The sequence below is a fragment of the Polypterus senegalus genome, chromosome 12 (assembly GCF_016835505.1).
Source record: "Polypterus senegalus isolate Bchr_013 chromosome 12, ASM1683550v1, whole genome shotgun sequence".
Taxonomy (NCBI): Eukaryota; Metazoa; Chordata; class Cladistia; order Polypteriformes; family Polypteridae; genus Polypterus; species Polypterus senegalus.
Window position 1 is genome coordinate 29,133,446 of NC_053165.1, and position 19,652 is coordinate 29,153,097.

Below are 19,652 nucleotides of genomic sequence, written 5' to 3' on the forward strand. Positions count from 1 at the left end.
TTTGTGCAAGACAAACCATTATCACCGTACACTGTTTTTATCAGTTCTTAAGTTTATGTGGCAGTTTTGTTCAATTTCGCAAGAAATTTGATGTTGATTCACTGTTGGAGTTTTTCACCAGACATTATAGCAGCAACTTGTGTAGCAATTGTTGTGCAAATACTGACTGAGCTATTCACAGGATATTCGTAGCCGGTCAGTGGTTTGAGAGGGCGTGTAGGAGGGGATATAGTTCTATTATTCATGTTCGGCCGACCTCCAGACGGTTTTCCAGGAAAGCCCCAAGCCCAGTCCAGTTATTTTTGTGTCTCACCTCATACATGCATTACTAAATACTTTCTAATCAACTGCACATACTAAATGTTTACACTGACAAAACCAACAGAATGTAGCTTCTGTTGATCTGTCTCTGTAAACTGAAAATGTTCATTTGAAGTAAATGTTATGTTACACACTGTTAAATGAATTACCAATAAGAGAGCTGAAAAAGAAGATTCACAGAAGTATTGACTTCAGTACTCAAAACACACGAATCAAGAAATCTGCCTAAGACCGCCAATAAATACACAGATGAGGCTGCACGTCTAAATGAATAACTAAACAAATTAACTTTACTGTCTAATTGGAACTGCAAAAATGCCACAACAAAATAGGTACAGGCCACAATGCATACCTAAACTTTATTTGCTGTTCCGATGCCATATAGTGATGCAATAGTTAAAATGACAGAAAGATATTATAACAGACAGAGGCACTTCTCAAACACATGGAGCTCAGAAGCTGTAGCTGTCTATGTGTGTGTGTGTGTGTGCCTGTTGTCTCCACTGTCTCAGAGCTCATTAAAACATGCAAAATGATTATTAATCTTCAGATAACTTCTGCTATTGAGATCCTAAATAGCTAACAGAAATTTTATCTTTAAATTACTTTTGTTCAATATATTTTGCTCTCTCCCTGAAACACTGGCAGTAGTTTAAAACGCATGAACTTCGAGAAACTGTGGGCTAGTGCTTTGAGAAGTAGCCCTGTACAGGATTTCAGCAATATTTATTACACACTTTTTAACAGGTTATCCCCAGATGTGTATTTTGGTTTGAGAATCACAACTAGTCCCACAAAACTACCACTACAGGGTTTTAAATTCATGTCTTCAGAGGTCAGTGTTATCCTTTCTAAATAAATAACAAATTTCATTAACAATTTATTCCTACTCTTATTTAACATTAATGAGACTAGATCACTGAATATTTAATAAATTCTAATTAGATTAATACTTCTTTTACAATTTATTTTAGTTTCTTCACTTTTACTATTTAAATTGTCTGTTATTAAGCTACAATATGTGATGTTGCAGGTTAGCTCCATAGTCCCACTTCTCTTTTGGGAGCCTCCTGAACCCGACAGCATTAATAACATAACCGGATGAGCCAGGTAGATAAGGACATACAAAACACATTTTAAGCAGAAGGTGCAAAGGTGTTCAGTGCTTTTATTTTTAAAACAAAGCAAATCAACAAAACAGTTTCTGAAGTACACTGCAAAATCCATCCATCCATCCATTATCCAACCCGCTATATCCTAACTACAGGGTCACGGGGGTCTGCTGGAGCCAATCCCAGCCAACACAGGGTGCAAGGCAGGAAACAAACCCCAGGCAGGGCGCCAACCCACTGCAGACTGCAAAATCCATAATAAATAAATAATCCAATAAAAAGAAGTGTTCATAGTGGAGGTTAAAACCAATAAATAGAATATGCATACAAATGAAGTTAAAAACACGGGCAAGAAACTGTCCTTAAAAGTCAGAGCCACTTTATAACCAATGTCTCCTTCAATAGCCCTTTTTGGACCTTGCTGTTCGAGGTGAAGTCCACCAGCAAGCGTAGACAACCTTTTGTCCTGGTACAGATCCCTCTTATCAATCCCATGGTGTTCCATGGGGTGCTGCTGATTCCTGCTCTGCTCCATGCCCACTGTTGCTGAATGGCTCCAGCCAGCGAAAGCGTGCTGTCTTCCTACTGCTGCCAACTCAATGGCTCCTCCAGACTACAGCATGATAGTCACTCCTGCTACCCTCAGCCCCTACTGCCGCTGGCCACACACACTCCTCCCTGGGGCTCCATTCACATTTGCCTGCTTTCTTTCAACATGCACCAGCTCTCCCTCTCTTTTTCTCTCTCACTCACTTGCTCGTGCCCCCATCCCTTTAACCTCTGTTTCTCCCTGCATTTTTTCTTTCTTTTCCTCCTCTCCCTTGTGTATTGTCATTCTCCTTTAATACACTGGGGAGGATTGCAGGTGCAATCACCTGATTGCCACCTGAGTTAATAACGAGACAATCAGATCACCTGTACGTGCTGGCAAGGCAGCGCACGGTCGGCTGCAATCTGGAGAAGAGCTGTCTTCTCAGTCAACGATTTGCACCTGCTTCTCCTCCTTAGTGTGAGCACGTCCATTATATGTTTAATATACGCTGGCAAGCCGCAGACCTCTCTTACCACAAAGTATCAGTTCGTCCGTTGCTGCAATTATATAGCACTGGGCTTAGATTCTTAATGGCAGCGCTAATGTCTGTAATGCAGCATCTACTGGAATTAAAAAAAAAAAAGCAATCTAGAAGATGGTTCACTGCAAACACTACTGATGAATATGCCCAACAGAGCGCAATTGTAGGATAGACAGATATTTGCATATATATATATGCTGCGTGAACTAGGGAGAGTAGCAGAGTTCCAAACCTCAGACACAATAGTACCACAAAGTCCCGGGTTCAAATAACCATTATTTTAATAAAGTACCTTTCTACAGGACTTTACCTAAATCAGCATGAAAGAAAAACAAAATTCCTTCATTCTTTCTCTCCACTCCTCCCAGGTGAGGTTTGTTTTTCCAAAGCTGATTCCAGGGGTACTTTTGGCCCTAAGACACTGCATAAAGGAAGCACCTCCTGGCCAAATGGAAGCCCCTCAAAGCTGGAACAGTCATTCCATACAGCTCCCCTCTAATGGCAGCCATGGGACCCAGCAGGGCTGCCTGTTGGGACTACAGTTCCCAGTATGGTCTGTTTATCTGTACATTGTTGTGCCTTAGAAGACTGAGCTCCCACCCCACCCCCACCCCATTCATCCTTTTCATAGCTTTGAGTACAAGGGATACATCATTCTATGTAGGGCTGTTGTGACAATATGCAATCTAGAAATAATCATGACCATCTAAAATATCCAGTTTAATATGTCCCACCTACAGTCTCTTAAAGCACTTTGTCATAACTGGAATGAGTGCCACTGGTGTGTAGTCATTGAGACAGCCTACATTTGTTTTCTTAAACACAGATATAATTGTTGTACTTTTGTGCAGAAGAGCACCTCAGTTTGTCTCACTGAAGAAGTCAGCTAATTGGTTGGTACAGGTTTTAAAAATGCCCTGAACTTCCATCTAGACCGGATGCTTTATGGACATTAACTTGTTGCAGGCAATTTAAATGGCAGCCTGCTTGTTACCACTATTAAAGTGGGCAAAGAAAATATGAAGTTCATAGGGGAGAGAAAATGCATATATGATTAATTAAACTTGTATTCCGTAAGCATCTCTATTACAGCAGCTATAGACGTTTAGCCAATTTAAATGTTTTTCTTTGATTGTATCTGCGTTTCTTGTATGCTTCCACATCGTCAATATGCACTGCCACATGCCATAAACAGATTAGACTGATTATTTGACTAGTCATGAAGCCACTAGAAAGGGGTGTGTGGTACTCCCGATATCTCTGCAAATGGACAAAGGTCCAGGGGCCTCATGTAAAAAAAGTGAGTTATGCAAAAAAATGTTGCGTAAGAACGTTTCCACTTTCAATCTCGATGTATAAAACCTAAACTTGGTGTAAATTCACACACATTTCCACAGTACCTCATAGCCTGGCGTATGCAAGTTCTCCGCTCGGTTTTGCAGACTGGCAGCACCCAGCATCAAAGCAGTGCTACTGTTGCTGTGTGGTTACCCTTTCTTTTTTAGATCCACATCCCTGATGCCGCTTTATAAATACAGTGGACTCTTGACTTACGAACTCAATTCGTTCGCGAGGGCTGGTTGTAACTCAAGTTGGTTGTAAGTCAAGACTATTTTTCCCATAAGAAATAATGGAAATACCCATAATGCGCTCCGAACCTCCCACAGCAACACTTACTTAACCTTTTCATAATAAAAAGGGTTTTATAATGTGCATAATTTACCAAAACACCAATAATTTTTCTAATGTACTAACCAAAAAGTTATAAAAAGTGCCTAGCCTACCAGAAACAACAATTTCACACTGTACTCACCATTTAATTTGACATCTTTGGGCTGTAGGAAGGGAGGAGGATGAGAATGAAATGGAAGGTGGTTATTGTTTAGAAGGAGCCTCCTTATGCAAATCTTTTCTTTGTAAAATTGTCGAGATGGTGGATTTCGACATGCTGAACATATTAGCGAGATCGGTCACACGAACACCATTCTCATATTTCTACACAATTTCCTTCTTCGTTTCAATTATGATCGCTGTTTCTCAAGTTAATAATGACAGTAGTCGAGCACTCAGTTCAAAGCTAGTTGCATTGTGAACTGCTGTAATAATACACTCCAAAGCAAGCCGGTGCTAACTCAGCCGGATGACATCATCATGTGCCGCGCCAGCCCGCTAGCTAACATCCCTTAACAATCACTTTCTTTACCTTCGTTACCTTCTCTTCCTTCCTTAGCAATTATGCATCTTGCTTGCCATGGTCTTAGTGAATTATATATATAGATAAATCACTGCACTGACCGAAATTACATCCACAAACACATGTATCTGGGCTCTGATTAACGCTTACAAACGCTCTCGGCTGTTTGTTTACAATCGCACAAGCCGATACACGTGACCGCATTCAGGTCTTAACGCAAGATGTTGGTCGTAAATCAAAACAAAAATTATGGTCGTAAATCAAGTTGTTTGCATGTCAGGCCAGTCGTATATCAAGGGTCGACTGTACACTGAAATTAACCGCATATTGTTTATTAGTTTAAGGCATTTGATTGTAATTAACTATTAACAATATAATGGTCCACAGAATGGTCCAACTATTCTAAATACAACAGCTACTTTAGCGTTGTTACTCTCACTGCACCTTCTTCTTCTTCTTTCAGCTGCTCCCATTAGGGGTTGCCACAGCGGATCATCTTTTTCCCGACTTCGCGGTTGAGAAACTGTTTCATCCCAAGAACTATAAACACACTCAATCAGTCAATTAATAGCTCCTTGTAGAACTGTTTGTACTTATAAGTAGAATCACCACACTGTAAACTTGCACTAGTTATAATATTGCACAACCTGAGCCACTTTATAAAGTGCGTATTTACATATGATGACGATACCATTTTTAAGATGAAATGCAGCAAAATATGTTTATTATATTATACAGATAAAACTTTAACTTCATTTAAATAATCTATATTGTTAATAATTAAACATGCCAGGACATGGTGCCGCAACGCTAGCGAGGAGCTTGCACTCCGTTCATGGATTGTTCCTGCCTCACGCTGTATTCTTGCGTGTGCCTGCGCGACACTAGAAGGATAGATGGATAGAATAATTAAACACGTACTATGAAGATATTTCAATGTTCCTTAAAAGTTTTGAAGAATTGTCATTCTAAGCTTACAGATGGCTTAACATCTATTACAGAGCTGATTGCGTGGCGATTCAGTGTTTGGAGAAAGAAAAGTAAGGACAGGAATTAGGGGTTAGTACGTTTGAAAGAGACAGTACTGCTACAATTAAGTATTTCATCGAAGGTCGTGCATGGCGTAGCAAGCATCTTGTCTGAGACACGAACAATCACTGCACCTCCATGTTTTCATGTTTAATAACATGATTTAACTCCTATTATCATGAAAATGATATCAAGTATACATGTCAGTATTTTAATTATTCAGAGAGCTGTAATATCACAAATGTAATGGATTCTGTGTCCTGTCGGAAGATGAGAAAGCCTAGAAGCACAAAGTGATTCACACACATAGAGCACATAGAAGAGTAAATACAAAACAAAGCATTTAACGTGCTACTTCAGTTACGATAAAATTTGAGAAGCTAGTAAATTAAACGATTTTAAGATGAACTTTATGATGTTCCACTTTAATGACAAAATAAACTATGTGATTAATGTGGAAATTTTAAGATTAAAGTTGACATTTCGTGCTTTTTTCCCACAGTGTGCCTATTTTTTTTGTCTGTACCCTAATAAGCTTTTATATGACACTCAGACGGTGGTCTACGACTTGCCTTTTCACGGCAACTTTGATATCTAACAACTTCTTTTTTATTTTGGGCACTGTGCAACTTTGTGAACTTGAGCTTTCAAGTTTCTTTGACACTCTGTCACTCGATCAACTTTGTTGATTATATCACTGTTTAAACCAACAAATAGTACATTTTTCTTTGCCTCCACTTGGTATTCGCTGAAATTCTTCTATTTTTCCCTGTGCTTTTCCCATTGTCTTTTCACAGAAGGCTGAGCTTAAGGGCTATTAATATTGATTTACATATTCAAAGAGGCGTAATTCTGGGAGGAGTTGGGGCGGGAAGATTTATGTATGTGGAATTTTTTGTGCGTAAGCACATTTTCGCTTTTGTCCATACGCCATGTTATAGTGTGAATTCTACGCACGCCGTTATACATGAGGCCCCAGGTCTTTAGAGTCCTGGTACGTCCTGTTTTGCTATATCGTTGTGAGAAATGGATGCTATCCAGTGACCTGAGACGAAGACTGGACTCATTTGGTACTGTGTCTCTTTGAAGAATGCTTGGGTTCCGCTGGTTTGACATTGTTTTAAATGAGCGGTTCCTCATGGAGTATCCAGTGAGGCACATTACCTGCATTGTGTGGGAACATCAGCTATGGCACTACGGCCATGTGGAGTGATTCCCTGAGGGTGATCTGGCTCAAAGGATCCTCACTGTTAAGGACCCGTGCAGCTGGACAAGGCCAAGGAATGAACATGCAACACCTGGCCTCGGCAGATAGATAGTCATTTCTGGAGGGTGGGACTTAGGGGTTGCCAACCAGGATCTTGAGCCATTTCATTGTGTGGTGGGTGCGGCAATGCACTGTACCAGTGCATGCTCCCCAATTTGACCTGACATTATATACATTTACACACTAATATATATAAGTGTGCCATTTTTTAATCCACAGTCCTGAACAGGGTTGGTGGAGTTGCTGGAGGCTATCATAGGGCACAAGAGAGGAAGGAACAAATCCTGGACAGGACATCAGTCCATTACAGGAGAAAAACACACTTCCATATATACACACACATACCATATTATGCTATAATAATTTTAGTTCCTCTTGACACTAGTTACTCTTGACACACTGCTGCCACTCACTGTATTACTAAAAGTTTCTTATCACATTCCTTATGATTCACTCTGGTTCAGCTATTACCAAATGACATTTGCATTTGTACACTACTTCAACCCAAACCTGGGTATTATCATCCACAAAATGTTGCATGCTTTTCCTATCAACTTGCTTATTGGAATTTTCCATATCCATTGCTGTGGTTTGCCCATCATTCCATCCTGGAATATGTACGTTTTTCTTTCTTTCTGGACTAGTTTCCTATTCAGGTGTTGCTCCTGCTTTGCACCCTGTGTCTGCTGCAATAGGGTCCAGTTGCTCCAGGCCCCAGCATTTGATAAACAAGTTAAGAAAATGAATGGACAGTGGGAAATATGATATTACTTGATCATTTTAAATATAAAATTCTACATTACTTTTGATGGATAACGTTATTCTGGCTTTTTAGCAGTCATCAGACATCTAGGTTAAACATTTGCAATGGGTTGGTATAAGTTGCATGATGACAATAGATAGATAGATAGATAGATACAATAAATGACAAAAGTAATTTAAAAATTTTTTAAAATTAACTAATATTAATTAAAGTCTTAAATCAATGTTTATTATATTAAGTTGTACTTAACTAGTACTTTACCAATTCTCTGCTTGCTTTAATTATATTCATGCAACACAAGTTCTGCTCACACATTTAACTTAATCTGGGATGTATTATCCATTATTTGCTATATTCCAGTGGATGATTTTTGACATAAAAGGAGTATGCTTCTATAATGAAACTGGAAGTGCTTGGCCAAATATACAAGTTGCATTCCTGTTGGAGAACAGAGTGGAGGATGCTCCTTTCCTTATCCGCACTATAGGTGCTATGAGAAGGAACACATACAGTAGGTTTCAGCATCTACAAAAACTTGGCCTGACAGTAGCAGAGATAATAAAGAAAAACACACACACACACACAAAAAAATCTGGTTACAGAGAATAGTAATACTTTTTTTTTGCTACAACCTCAACAGGGAAAATGCTGGAAAGTAGCCAGCATTTGAAAAACTTTGTACTGCACTCAGGCCCACAAACACTACATAAGATTTAATGTCACCTGCGGATAGCCAGAGATAGCCAAACTAATAAAGTAATCTACTGTCAGGGTCAACTCTTTGTAATAATTTCTACTGTATGTGATTTTTTTTCCCTCATAGCACCAGAACCCATCATGGTGACCATAAAAACACGTGTCATGAGCCTAACACATGTTAAAGACTCTGATCCAAACCAGTCAAAAAAAGAGTTCATTACATTATATTCACCATTCTATCATAGGACTCACTTGTACATGCACCAACCCTCAAATGAAGCCAAGTGCTTAATATTAAAGCAGGCAGTTTCCAAATGTAAAATTAGAAGTTAATATCATCAGTACTTGGTGAGACATGTCACATATTAAGTTTTCTATTATGTTTAATCTATGCTGTTACAATTATGTAAATTAGCTGATTTGACTTCTCACATATTTAACATACTTAAAACGAAGAAAAAGATTACATTTTGCTGCTGTTAAACTGAAGTCTGTGTACAGTTATACATTTTCTTTATACTATACTTACAGTTACGAGGCTTTTCTTCATTTAGACCTTCATCTTCATTTTCAGGGTCGATATCCTCAGCTTGGGTAATCCAGTCCAAGTAGCCCTTAAGATCCTCCTCCAACTGTTGCTTTTCACGTAGCTTCTGAAAATCTCCACGTGCCTTGGCTTTTTCCCTTTCCTTTGAAAACTCCCTGCAAGCACACAAAGAATACAGGGCATGCTTTATTGAGCTTGCTTTTTCATTTTTTCTAGGACTGAATTAAAATTACAGCAAAAATTCTACAAGAAACATGAACTTAGTATAATGAAGTAAATGTTGGTTCCTGCTCAATCCATTTGAACACTGTATTGGCTACAATTCAGAAACGTATACACATTTAATTAGTTCATTGTTTTCACAAACACATTTGCTAGTTATCGTGGTGGAGGGGTTTGCGTGTCGCAATGATCCTAGGAGCTCTGTTGTCCGGGGCTTTATGCCCCTGATAGGGCCACCCAAGGCAAACTGGTCCTAGGTGAGGGAAGAGACAAAGAGTGGTTCAATAGACCTTATATGATGAAAAAAAAATTTGGACGCCGTTTTCCCTCGACCGGACGCGAGTCACCGGGGCCCCTCTCTGGAGCCAGGCCTGGAGGTGGGGCGTGATGGCGAGCGCCTGGTGGTCGGGCCTGCACCCATGGTGCTCGGCTGGGCACAGCCTGAAGAGGCAATGTGGGTCCCCCTTCCCATGGGCTCACCACCTATGGTAGGGGCCAAGAAGGTCGGGTGCAGTGTGAATTGGGTGGTGGCTGAAGGCGGGGACCTTGGCGGTCTGATCCTCGGCTACAGAAGCTGGCTCTTGGGACGTGGAATGTCACCTCTCTAAAGGGGAAGGAGCCTGAGCTAGTGCGCGAGGTTGAGAGGTTCCGGCTAGATATAATCAGGCTCACCTCAACGCACAGCTTGGACTCTGGAACCAGTCTCCTTGAGAGGGGCTGGACTCTCTACCACTCTGGAGTTGCTCCCGGTGAGAGACGCCGAGCGGATGTGGGCATACTTATTGCCCCCCAACTTGGAGCCTGCACATTGGGGTTTATCCCGGCGGACGAGAGGGTAGCCTCCCTCCGCCTTCGGGTGGGGGGATGGGTCCTAACTGTTGTTTGTGCGTATGCGCTGAACAGCAGTTTGGAGTATCCACCCTTTTTGGAGTCTGGAGGGGGTGCTAGAGGGCAAACTTTCTGGGGGCTCCCTCATACTGCTAGGAGACTTCAATGCTCACGTGGGCAATGACAACTAGACCTGGAAGGGCATGACTGGGAGGAATGGCCCCCCCGATCTGAACCCGAGTGGTGTTTTGTTATTGGACTTCTGTGCTCATCACGGATTGTCCACAATGAACACCATGTTCAAGCATAGGGGTGTTCATATGTGCACTTGGTACCAGGACACCCTAGGCCTCAGTTCGATGACAGACTTTGTGATCGTGTCATCGGACTTGCGGCCACATGTCTTGGACACTCGGGTGAAGACAGGGGCAGAGCTGTCAACTGATCACCACCTGGTGGTGAGTTGGCTTTGATGGTGTGGGAGGATGCCGGTCAGGCCTGGTAGGCCCAAACGTGTTGTGAGGGTCTGCTGGGAACGTCTGGCGGAGTCCCCTGTCAGAAGTAGCTTCAACTCCCACCTCCGGCAGAACTTCGACCATGTCCCGAGGGAGGTGGGAGACATTGAGTCCGAATGGGCCATGTTCTGTGCCTCTATTGTTGAGGCGGCTGACTGGAGCTGTGGCCGTAAGGTGGTTGGTGCCTGTCGTGACGGCAATCCCCAAACCCGTTGGTGGACACCGGCGGTGTGGGATGCTGTCAAGCTGAAGAAGGAGTCCTACCAGACCCTTTTGTCCTGTGGGACTCTGGAGGCAGCTAATAGGTACCGACAAGCCAAGCGGAATGCGGCTTTGGTGGTTGCTGAGGCAAAAACTCTGGCATGGGAGGAGTTTGGGGAGGCCATGGAGAATGACTTTCGGATGGCTTCGAGGAGATTCTGGTCCACCGTCTGGCGTCTCAGAAGGGGGAAGCAGTGCGGTGTCAACACCGTATATGGTGGGGATGATGCACTGCTGACCTCGACTCAGGACATTGTGGGTCGTTGGGGGGAGTACTTCGAAGACCTCCTCAATCCCACTAACATGCCTTCCAATGAGGAAGCAGAGCCTTGGGACTCGGAGTTGGGCTTCCCCATCTCTAGGGATGAGGTCACCGAGGTGGTCAAAAAATTCCTTGGTGGCGGGGTGGATGAGATACTCCGGGATACTGGATGGTATCTCAGGGTCTTGTTCACGAGTAAGGGAAGAATGGAGCGTGAGATCAACAGGCGGATATGTGCGGCGTCCGCAGTGATGTGGGCTCTGCATCGGTCTGTCGTGGTTGAAAAGGAACTGAGCCGTAAGGCAAAGCTCTCAATTTACTAGTCGATCTACGTTCCTACCCTCACCTATGGTCATGAGCTATGGGTAGTGACCGAAAGAACGAGATCGCGAATACAAGCGGCTGAAATGAGTTTCCTCCGCAGGGTGTCTGGGTTTTCCCCTAAAGATAGGGTGAGAAGCTCAGTCATCCGGGAGGGGATCAGAGTAGAGCCGCTGCTCCTCTGCATCGAGAAGAGTCAGATGAGGTGGCTCGAGCATCTGATCAGGATGACTCCTGGACGCCTCCCTGGTGAGGTGTGCCGGGTACGTCCAACCGGGAAGAGGCCCCGGGGAAGACCCAGGGCACGCTGGAGGGACTATGTCTCCCGGCTGGCCTGGGAACGCCTCGGGATTCTCCCGGAAGAAGTGGCCAGGGAGAGGGAAGTCTGGGTATCTCTGCTCAAGCTGCTGCCCCTCCGACCCGACCTCGGATAAGCGGAAGAGGATAGATGGATGGATGAAGCTTGTAGTTTGGCAAACCAAATAAATAGGTATCAACTCTGATCTTCCAATAACAATGACACTAGCATGTTTTCTTTTGTCAAAATGTCAGCTACTGAAAATTTTTAATTATTTTTCACTTTCTAGCTTAAGATTAAGAAATTAACACAATTTAAGGAAAATTATAAAAAGAGCTGTTTTCCATCACTTGGATTCTGGTTCCATTGTGAGCTTAGCTTATCCTCTGTGTGTTGCTTGCATTTCCTCTTTGTTCATGTGTGTTTTTTCCACAATCCTAAGGCATTCATTATTATGCTGTCTGCTTTGATGTGAAAGTATGTCATTCAGTGTAAGTGAAATACATCTAATTCCCGACTACCTGGTACATGATTTACAGAAAACATAACCTTCCTTAAAACATTGCCTACTTTACAGATCTCACATGTTTAGAAATTATTGAATATGAAAAGGCACACAGGGCTGTTTTTGTCCAAACTCAGGGCAATATTATTTTTCTCTAATAACTATTAACTCAGTGGCCACTTTACTATGTACAGATAAACTAATCACAGGTAGTACCAAGTTTGCGTCCAAAATAGCCTGGTTTCAGCAATGTGTTGGAATTATTTTTCTGGTTTTTTAGTACATTCTGACTTAACAACATCACAAAATAATTACCCATTTGAAAAAAGACCATAAAGTGATGCAGTGAATCACTGCACCAAATCAAAATTAAACCAAACCAAATTTTAATTGTCACATACAAATGAAACATATAGCAGAATATGCAGTGAAACGCATAGTACAACCAGTGCTGTAACAAACTGTTATTTGATTATTTGTTACCTTGAATGAGTCTGACCTTTCTCTGTTGAACCTTCTCTCACGTTTCTGCAACAGAACTGCTAGTCACTTAATGGTTTTGTTTATCACACCATTGTAGACCACCAAGACAGTGGAACCAAAAACTGTGACCTCGCTATTCATAATGTGGTAAAAGCCACCTAGATCAAATGTCTTGCCTATTCTAATGCTTGGTGAAATAACACCTAAACCAAAACTAAACTATAACCGGCTATTTTGAGAAGCAATCATTACTAATCAGGTGTACCAAATAAAGGGATTATTCAATATGTTGTAAAATTTAGCGTCGGAACATGTGCTTGAAATATTCTAATTAGGTTAGAGCACCACGTGAGAACAACTTGAACGGCAAATCAGATTTTTTTCTTCTTTAAGTGAACACTGTGTGCATTATGGAAAATGAGACAATTTACTTGGCCAGTTAGCGATGCGGAAGTCTCCTCATGGCACACTATTATTTAGACAGCATAACATTTAAATAAAACACTGGAAACTGATTGCTGTATGACTTACTACAATATATAAAATGTAACATCATATTATATCAACGCATCAGTATAAGAAACTCATGTTCAATCATGAGTTACTGAAACTTATTTATTTTTTACAAATTCTACAATGTGTTTGCAAAAAGAGTAACTATAAATGCAGCAAAAACTTACAAAAAGACACTGCTAACAAACCCATTCTAGGATTATGACATGGACATGGTGGAGCGTCATATATACAGTAGATCAGAATTCACTGGAATGCAACGGAGCAGGTGGCGAGTGAAGGAAGGCTCATCATCGCTTGATTAAGTGTAATTCATTGTGAGTTGGTATTAGTAGACAAGTAAGTGACAGAAATGTGACATCAGGTTGCAAATAGTAAAACTTTGACTACTGGTATGTCTGCCTTTATAGTGACGTTGAATTTGGTGTTTCATAAAACTATGTTGTTTGGACACTTTAAATCCCTCCTAGGAGGGGACTGGGCGGTCTCTTGGTCTGGAATCTCTACAGATTTTATTTTTTTTCCCCAGCCTCTGGTGTTTTTTTTTTTGTTTTTTTCTGTCCACCCTGGCTATCGGACCTTACTTATTCTATGTTAATTAATGTTGACTTATTTTTATTTTTTATTGTGCCTTCTATTTTTCTATTCTTCATTTTGTAAAGCACTTTGAGCTACATTTTTTGTATGAAAATGTGCTATATAAATAAATGTTGTTGTTGTAAAGTTTATGTGTGAAAAGATGGTGATATCCGGAGGGGTATAATTGATACACATGCCTGCATGATGCAAATCCACATACATTATTATTTGATTTCTATCTATTATTGGATGTTGGTTCATAGGTTGTTCATATAACTCCCCAGGAAAGGTCAAAGATATCAAGTCTGAATAGAAATTAGAAAGCATTTATTGCCATTGTACCAGTACAATGAAATTGTAAAATCTACACCTGTAAATGGTGCAAGTACAACAAACAATGACAAACAAGTGCTATAAAAAAGTACACATCCTATAACACATACATACCATACATAAATAAATAAGATGCAGAAATTATCCACTAAAGTAATCATTTTACATACCTATGGGGAGGAAACAGTTCTATGTTTTGTAAATTTAGAAAACAAATTTTTTTGTTCTACTTTTAATGCTCTTGTACCCGCTGCTGGAGGGCAGTAATGTGAACAATGAGTGGCCAGTAATGGAAAGGTCTTTAATGATTTCTCTGGCTCTGCGAATCATTGGGCGCTGGAGTTATATTCCAGGGAGGGCAGATAGCAGCCAAACATTTTCTCTGCCATGGATATTACCCTCTGCAGAGCTTTTCTGTCTGCTGCTGTACAGCCAGTGTACCAGGTTTAAATACAGTATGCTAAAATACTCTTGGTGGTTAAACGGTCAACAGCAGGCTTCCCTTCATTTCCACTTTCTGGAGAAGTCACAGGAAATGCAGTCACTGCTGGAACTTTTTGACCACTGCCAGAGTGTTTGCTGTCTAGGACAGTCCTCAGAGATGTAATGTAAGTTCCCTGGAACTTAAAGGAGGTGACCCTCTCCTCCAGGTTCCTGTTGATGTAGAGTGGGGATGGCTCTGCTCTGTGCCTCCTGAAGTCAATGATGATCTCTTTAGTTTTGTGGGTGTTGAGTGAGAGGTTGTTATTGCAGCACCACACTGACAGCTTCTGCACTAACCCTAACCTTATGTGCTGACTCACTGTCACCGGCTATGAGACCTACCATGGTGGAGTCACCATCGAACCTGATGTTAATGATGCTGGAGTAATTAGATGTACAGTCATAAGTGTACAGGGCATGGAGAAGAGGGCTTCACACATTACACACTTCATGTCATTATTAGTATAACATGGAAAAAGTTTGTTTTTTCTGGCATGTGTTCAGAATTTCTTGCCTCACATTTACTGTCATCCTACACTTACACAGATCTTTGTAGACACAGAACACACCTGAAATGTACAGTATGTATTCCAAATAACAATATATTATTAACCCTATACAACTACAGACACCTCACACCCAGAAGAACACACTTGAGCTCTGAGAATTTTGCAACTTCCGTTCCGTTGGGGGGTTCTGGAGATGGGATAGCAGACTGAGGCTGCTTGTGCTGATCAACACATTTGCAAAACAAAAGACACTGATGGAGAGGTGTGAAGGAATTTAAGGTGGCCTGGGATTACGAGTTTTTCATAGGCTTCAGGGATTCTAATGTTAAATGTCTATATAGCATCATATTCCAATACTAAGCAAGTCTGTATCACTGTATAGATACATCTTAGAACACCTTGCACATATTACATACACATATATAAAAACAACCAAGCACTGAAATAGAGAGCCAAGAGCTGCTATGTCCATACCACTGCCATTGTAGCAGCAAGTCGCCATTGAGGCAGAAAGGACCTCAGTGGTGGAGGCAGCTACTAAAATCTGTACCTACACAAAAGCTGATTGGAATTTGTCATGGTGGCAATCCCAGTATCCGCTAGTTAAGGAAAATAATCTTCTGGGCAAGGTAAGCATAAAGATTAAATAAAAATCAAAAAGTCTTCATTGATAGAAACCAGAGGAAGAGAGGAAGGCCAATAGCCTGAGTAAAACTTTTGAGAGTAGTAAAGTGAGAAAGGAGTCTTTCTCACCAATATAAATACTTATTTTAAAATGTTATCGATTAGATCCTACCAGGTTTTAAAAAAAGTTTTGAACAGATCCTCTAAGTGAGAATTTGAATTTTTTCCAATTTCAAATAGTTTATAACATCAGTTACCCACTGACTTAAAAGAGGTGGTTTAGGATGAGCAAGATAAGTCTACATGCTAGTAGTGAAGTAAAAGCAATTACAGTTTGTTTGTCCTTCTCCACTTTAAGCTCATCTGGGAGTACACCAAACAGAACTATTAATGGATTAGGAGGGATTGTGACACCAATGCTGTGTAATAGGCATTTAATTTTTTTTGTCCAGAATGATGTTAATTTGTTACAAGAGTGTTCATGGCTCACCATACAGAAGAACTTTGCCATTGGTTCTTACAAGAAAAGGTGATGGAAAAAGAAAAGGAAGATGCAACATTGACAAGCTTCTGTTCCAAGACAGCCGCTTACCCCAGGAAAGCAACCTGAGTCAGTGTCAGGTGCCCCTTCAATGTAATAGGAACCAGAGCATAAAGAGAAGTGTGTACATTGCAACGGGTACATGTGTTGTAAATGTAGGAAGGATGGTCCTTGGGTGTGTGGGAACTGTTAACATTTGAATTTGATGACTGCATATAGCGTGGAACTGACCTCTCTGCACTATTCTTTCCTCTGCATGTCGTGGAGTACAAAAGAAACACCACCATACACCAAAATGTGGAGACTGGGCAAGATCAGAAAGAAAAAAACACACGGTCACTGATTACAACTGCAAGAAGTCATGCGAATAATATGAATAATGTTGTATCCGTGCCACAATATTTTCCGAAATGTACTATACAGGTCATAAAATGAATAATTCTAAATACCATATATACCTACAGTATGTCTCTGTTTATTATTAGTGTGGCCTTGACATCATAGACCATAAGGTGCATACTAATTCAGCGGATAATTCAACAGGAACACTCAATAAAATTTAAATAAAAAAAATTCAAGTGAGATAGAAAGAAGGCAGATTCACCAGCGTTTGTGTGTAAGAGAAAGAAGGGACAGAGCATTTGTGGGGGATTTGTGCACTAAGAAAATGAAAATAAAACAGTATGTGCTCAGACTGGTGTCACTGTGCCTGTCTGTGCTGGGGATGAATTCCACAATATATATATTTATTTACCTGTTTTTAGTTTGAATATTCAAATATTTTTTGGCTATATTGACAGCTCTAGTAAACAATGTTAACTTTCCGATGCTGAGCAATGTCTAGAAAATCCGGCCACGAGTTTGCCATCAAAGACACTGGTTAGTGCCGGAAGCAATGTAGTCACGTATCAGCGTTAATGTCTGAAACCAGCAAAGTTTCACAAGTTGGTGTTGTAGACAAATAAATATGTAAAGAGACCACAATGAGTGTTGTGAAGTAGTAGAGATGTCAGGGACAACAAGTATTATGTAAGGCTTTTGTTGTCAGGAGTAATTTTAAGATTTAAATTCTCCGGCATTGTCCCATAGTGGCAGCATTTCTGGAAAAAATTTTAAACGTTAAATACTGGTTATCTGCAAATAAATGTTTATTAAAATCTGCAATATTTAGGCATTTTGTGTAACTTTTATATTCTATTTCTATTATTATATTTAGTGATCACGTTTTACTGATACTGTGATTTGTCAGTTTTTAAGCTAAATTATTGTGCAATATTTAGAAGCTGCTCCTGAGCCACAAGTCACAGCATTTGTGATAACTGTTTTTTTATTGTTCTATGCCAATTAACAATGTAATAAAAAGTCACCCTTGCATTAGAACACAAAACAGTTAATATTTTGACAGTATATTATGTAGCAATGATACATCACGTTTTAAACTTTGGCTTTAAAAAAAATTATATCACAAATTAAACTGCAATTGCAATATCTGCCAGAAAAATCACATTACAGACCTAACATATACACATACATATACACACACACACACACACACACACACACTTATTCTTTAATTACATTTTTTTGCAAATAACCATTTAAAAATAAAAATGGAACACTTTTATAGTAATGAAAAAAAAAATAAATCCCAGTTTCTAGTATTTCTACTGTTGCTATCTGACTTTCCTAAACTCCATAGTAATATTTGGAACATTTGAAACAAATGCCTTTTGGTCTTTTCTGATAAGCACTATCATGTAATCCCACTTTTTTTCTGAAAATACATATGTACAAATATGTATTTATGATATAGTTTTTGTTGGCAGCTGTGCTAGGAAATATGAGCTGTCTCAGAGAGAGGAGAGTTTAATCTAAACTCACAAAATGCTAGTGGAGATTACATACAACCAGTGATGTGGATTTTAAAGACAACAAATTGTTACTGTTACGTTCCACTATAGATATAGAGCATCACCTATGCCAGACTCAAGGTCTAAATTCAGTCTCGTATTGTGTCCTGCACAGTTCACTTTGAAATAAAAATGGATGTTCATATTTCATCTGAAATGAACAAAATCAAATGTATCTGATACTTCTTCAAAAGGTAACACTACTGAAAAAACAAATTAATAAACAATTATCTAGGTGATAAATAACATTTTAAATAGATTGTTCAGTGGGATTGAGCAAGGTGATTGTTGGAATTCCCCAACTCATTTCTGATAAAAAGTGACTTTTGAAAATACTAAGTATTGATAGTTAGAGCTCAGTTTTTTCTCTGTGCCAGTATTTCCCAAGACTTCCATTTTAAAATCTTTCTGCATACTTATGCATAATTGACACAAATGAACACTGTTTATATACTGCATCTAAAATGACTTAAAAAAAAAAGAAATTTCTTACCCACTCAAAACACCCAGAACCAGGTTTAAAACAAAAAATGATCCAAAAATGACCAGACTGACAAAATATACCCATGGAAGCTCATAACCCATTGCATCCTGCATCTGGAAAAAATAGAGTGAGAAACAGAAAGTTAGAGAATAAAACAGAGGAACTGATGCAAAACCAGTAGAATTAACAATGACTAAAAAAATGTTATAATTTTAACTTAAAGGTACAGGTTTAGAGTCATATTACAGTTATTAAGATATTGTATATGCCACCTTAAAAAATGAAACATAATATTTTCAGATATATGTTGGTATTATTCAGAAATTTTTACCAGAAATTAAACTTTACTGTCACTCATGGACTTTACATACCTTTTTTTGTTTGTCTGTTTGTTAACATTGCAGGGCATCTTTGTGCCTAAGCTGTGCTTTTCTGCAGTTTTACTCTTAGTCATCATTTGGTCATCTGATTTTTCAAATTTAATTTGAAAGACAGAGGTGACCTGACCCCTTCAGAGTTTGGCTGATCAATAAATACCTAAAAGAATATTTATCTTAAGTGTTTAACCTCAAGCTTAACTGCTGCTTATTCTGAAAGACAGTAATATGTCTCTGGGGTGGATAAAATAACAAAAATACAATAAAAAATGAGTTTAATGCGGAAAGAACTAAAGCATATTAGCAGCACATGGAAGCTGGGGAAGAGCTCTGAAAATCAGCATTTTGATAGGCAACTTTCAAGGCAACATAAACCAAATAACAGCGTCCCAAAGAGTACAAATAATCAGATCCCAAATTGTAGGAGAACTGGTCAAACAAACTACAGAATTACTAAATGTTACTAAACAGTTTTCACTAACATGTTAGACCTCACCAATTAGAATAGGTAGTCGATTGACGAGTACTTCACAAGATAGTCTTGTAATGTGTATTTGCTTTCTCTAAAACAATAATTTGCTTCAGTATTTCCTCAAAGG

General features: G+C 39.8%; 1 protein-coding gene across 9 annotated transcripts in view; it reads right to left on the reverse strand.

Moving 5' to 3' along the window:
- The window catches only part of LOC120540046 (voltage-dependent L-type calcium channel subunit alpha-1C-like), a 1,017,626-nt gene that overhangs the window by 325,578 nt on the left and 672,396 nt on the right, over positions 1–19,652 (reverse strand). For all 9 annotated transcript variants that reach the window (XM_039770507.1, XM_039770503.1, XM_039770506.1 and 6 more), the window contains exons 8-9: positions 18,686–18,789; positions 8,988–9,160 (exon numbers count right to left, since the gene is read on the reverse strand). In XM_039770507.1, the coding sequence (XP_039626441.1) occupies positions 8,988–9,160; positions 18,686–18,789 (277 nt within the window). The remainder of the gene's footprint in view (positions 1–8,987; positions 9,161–18,685; positions 18,790–19,652) is intronic.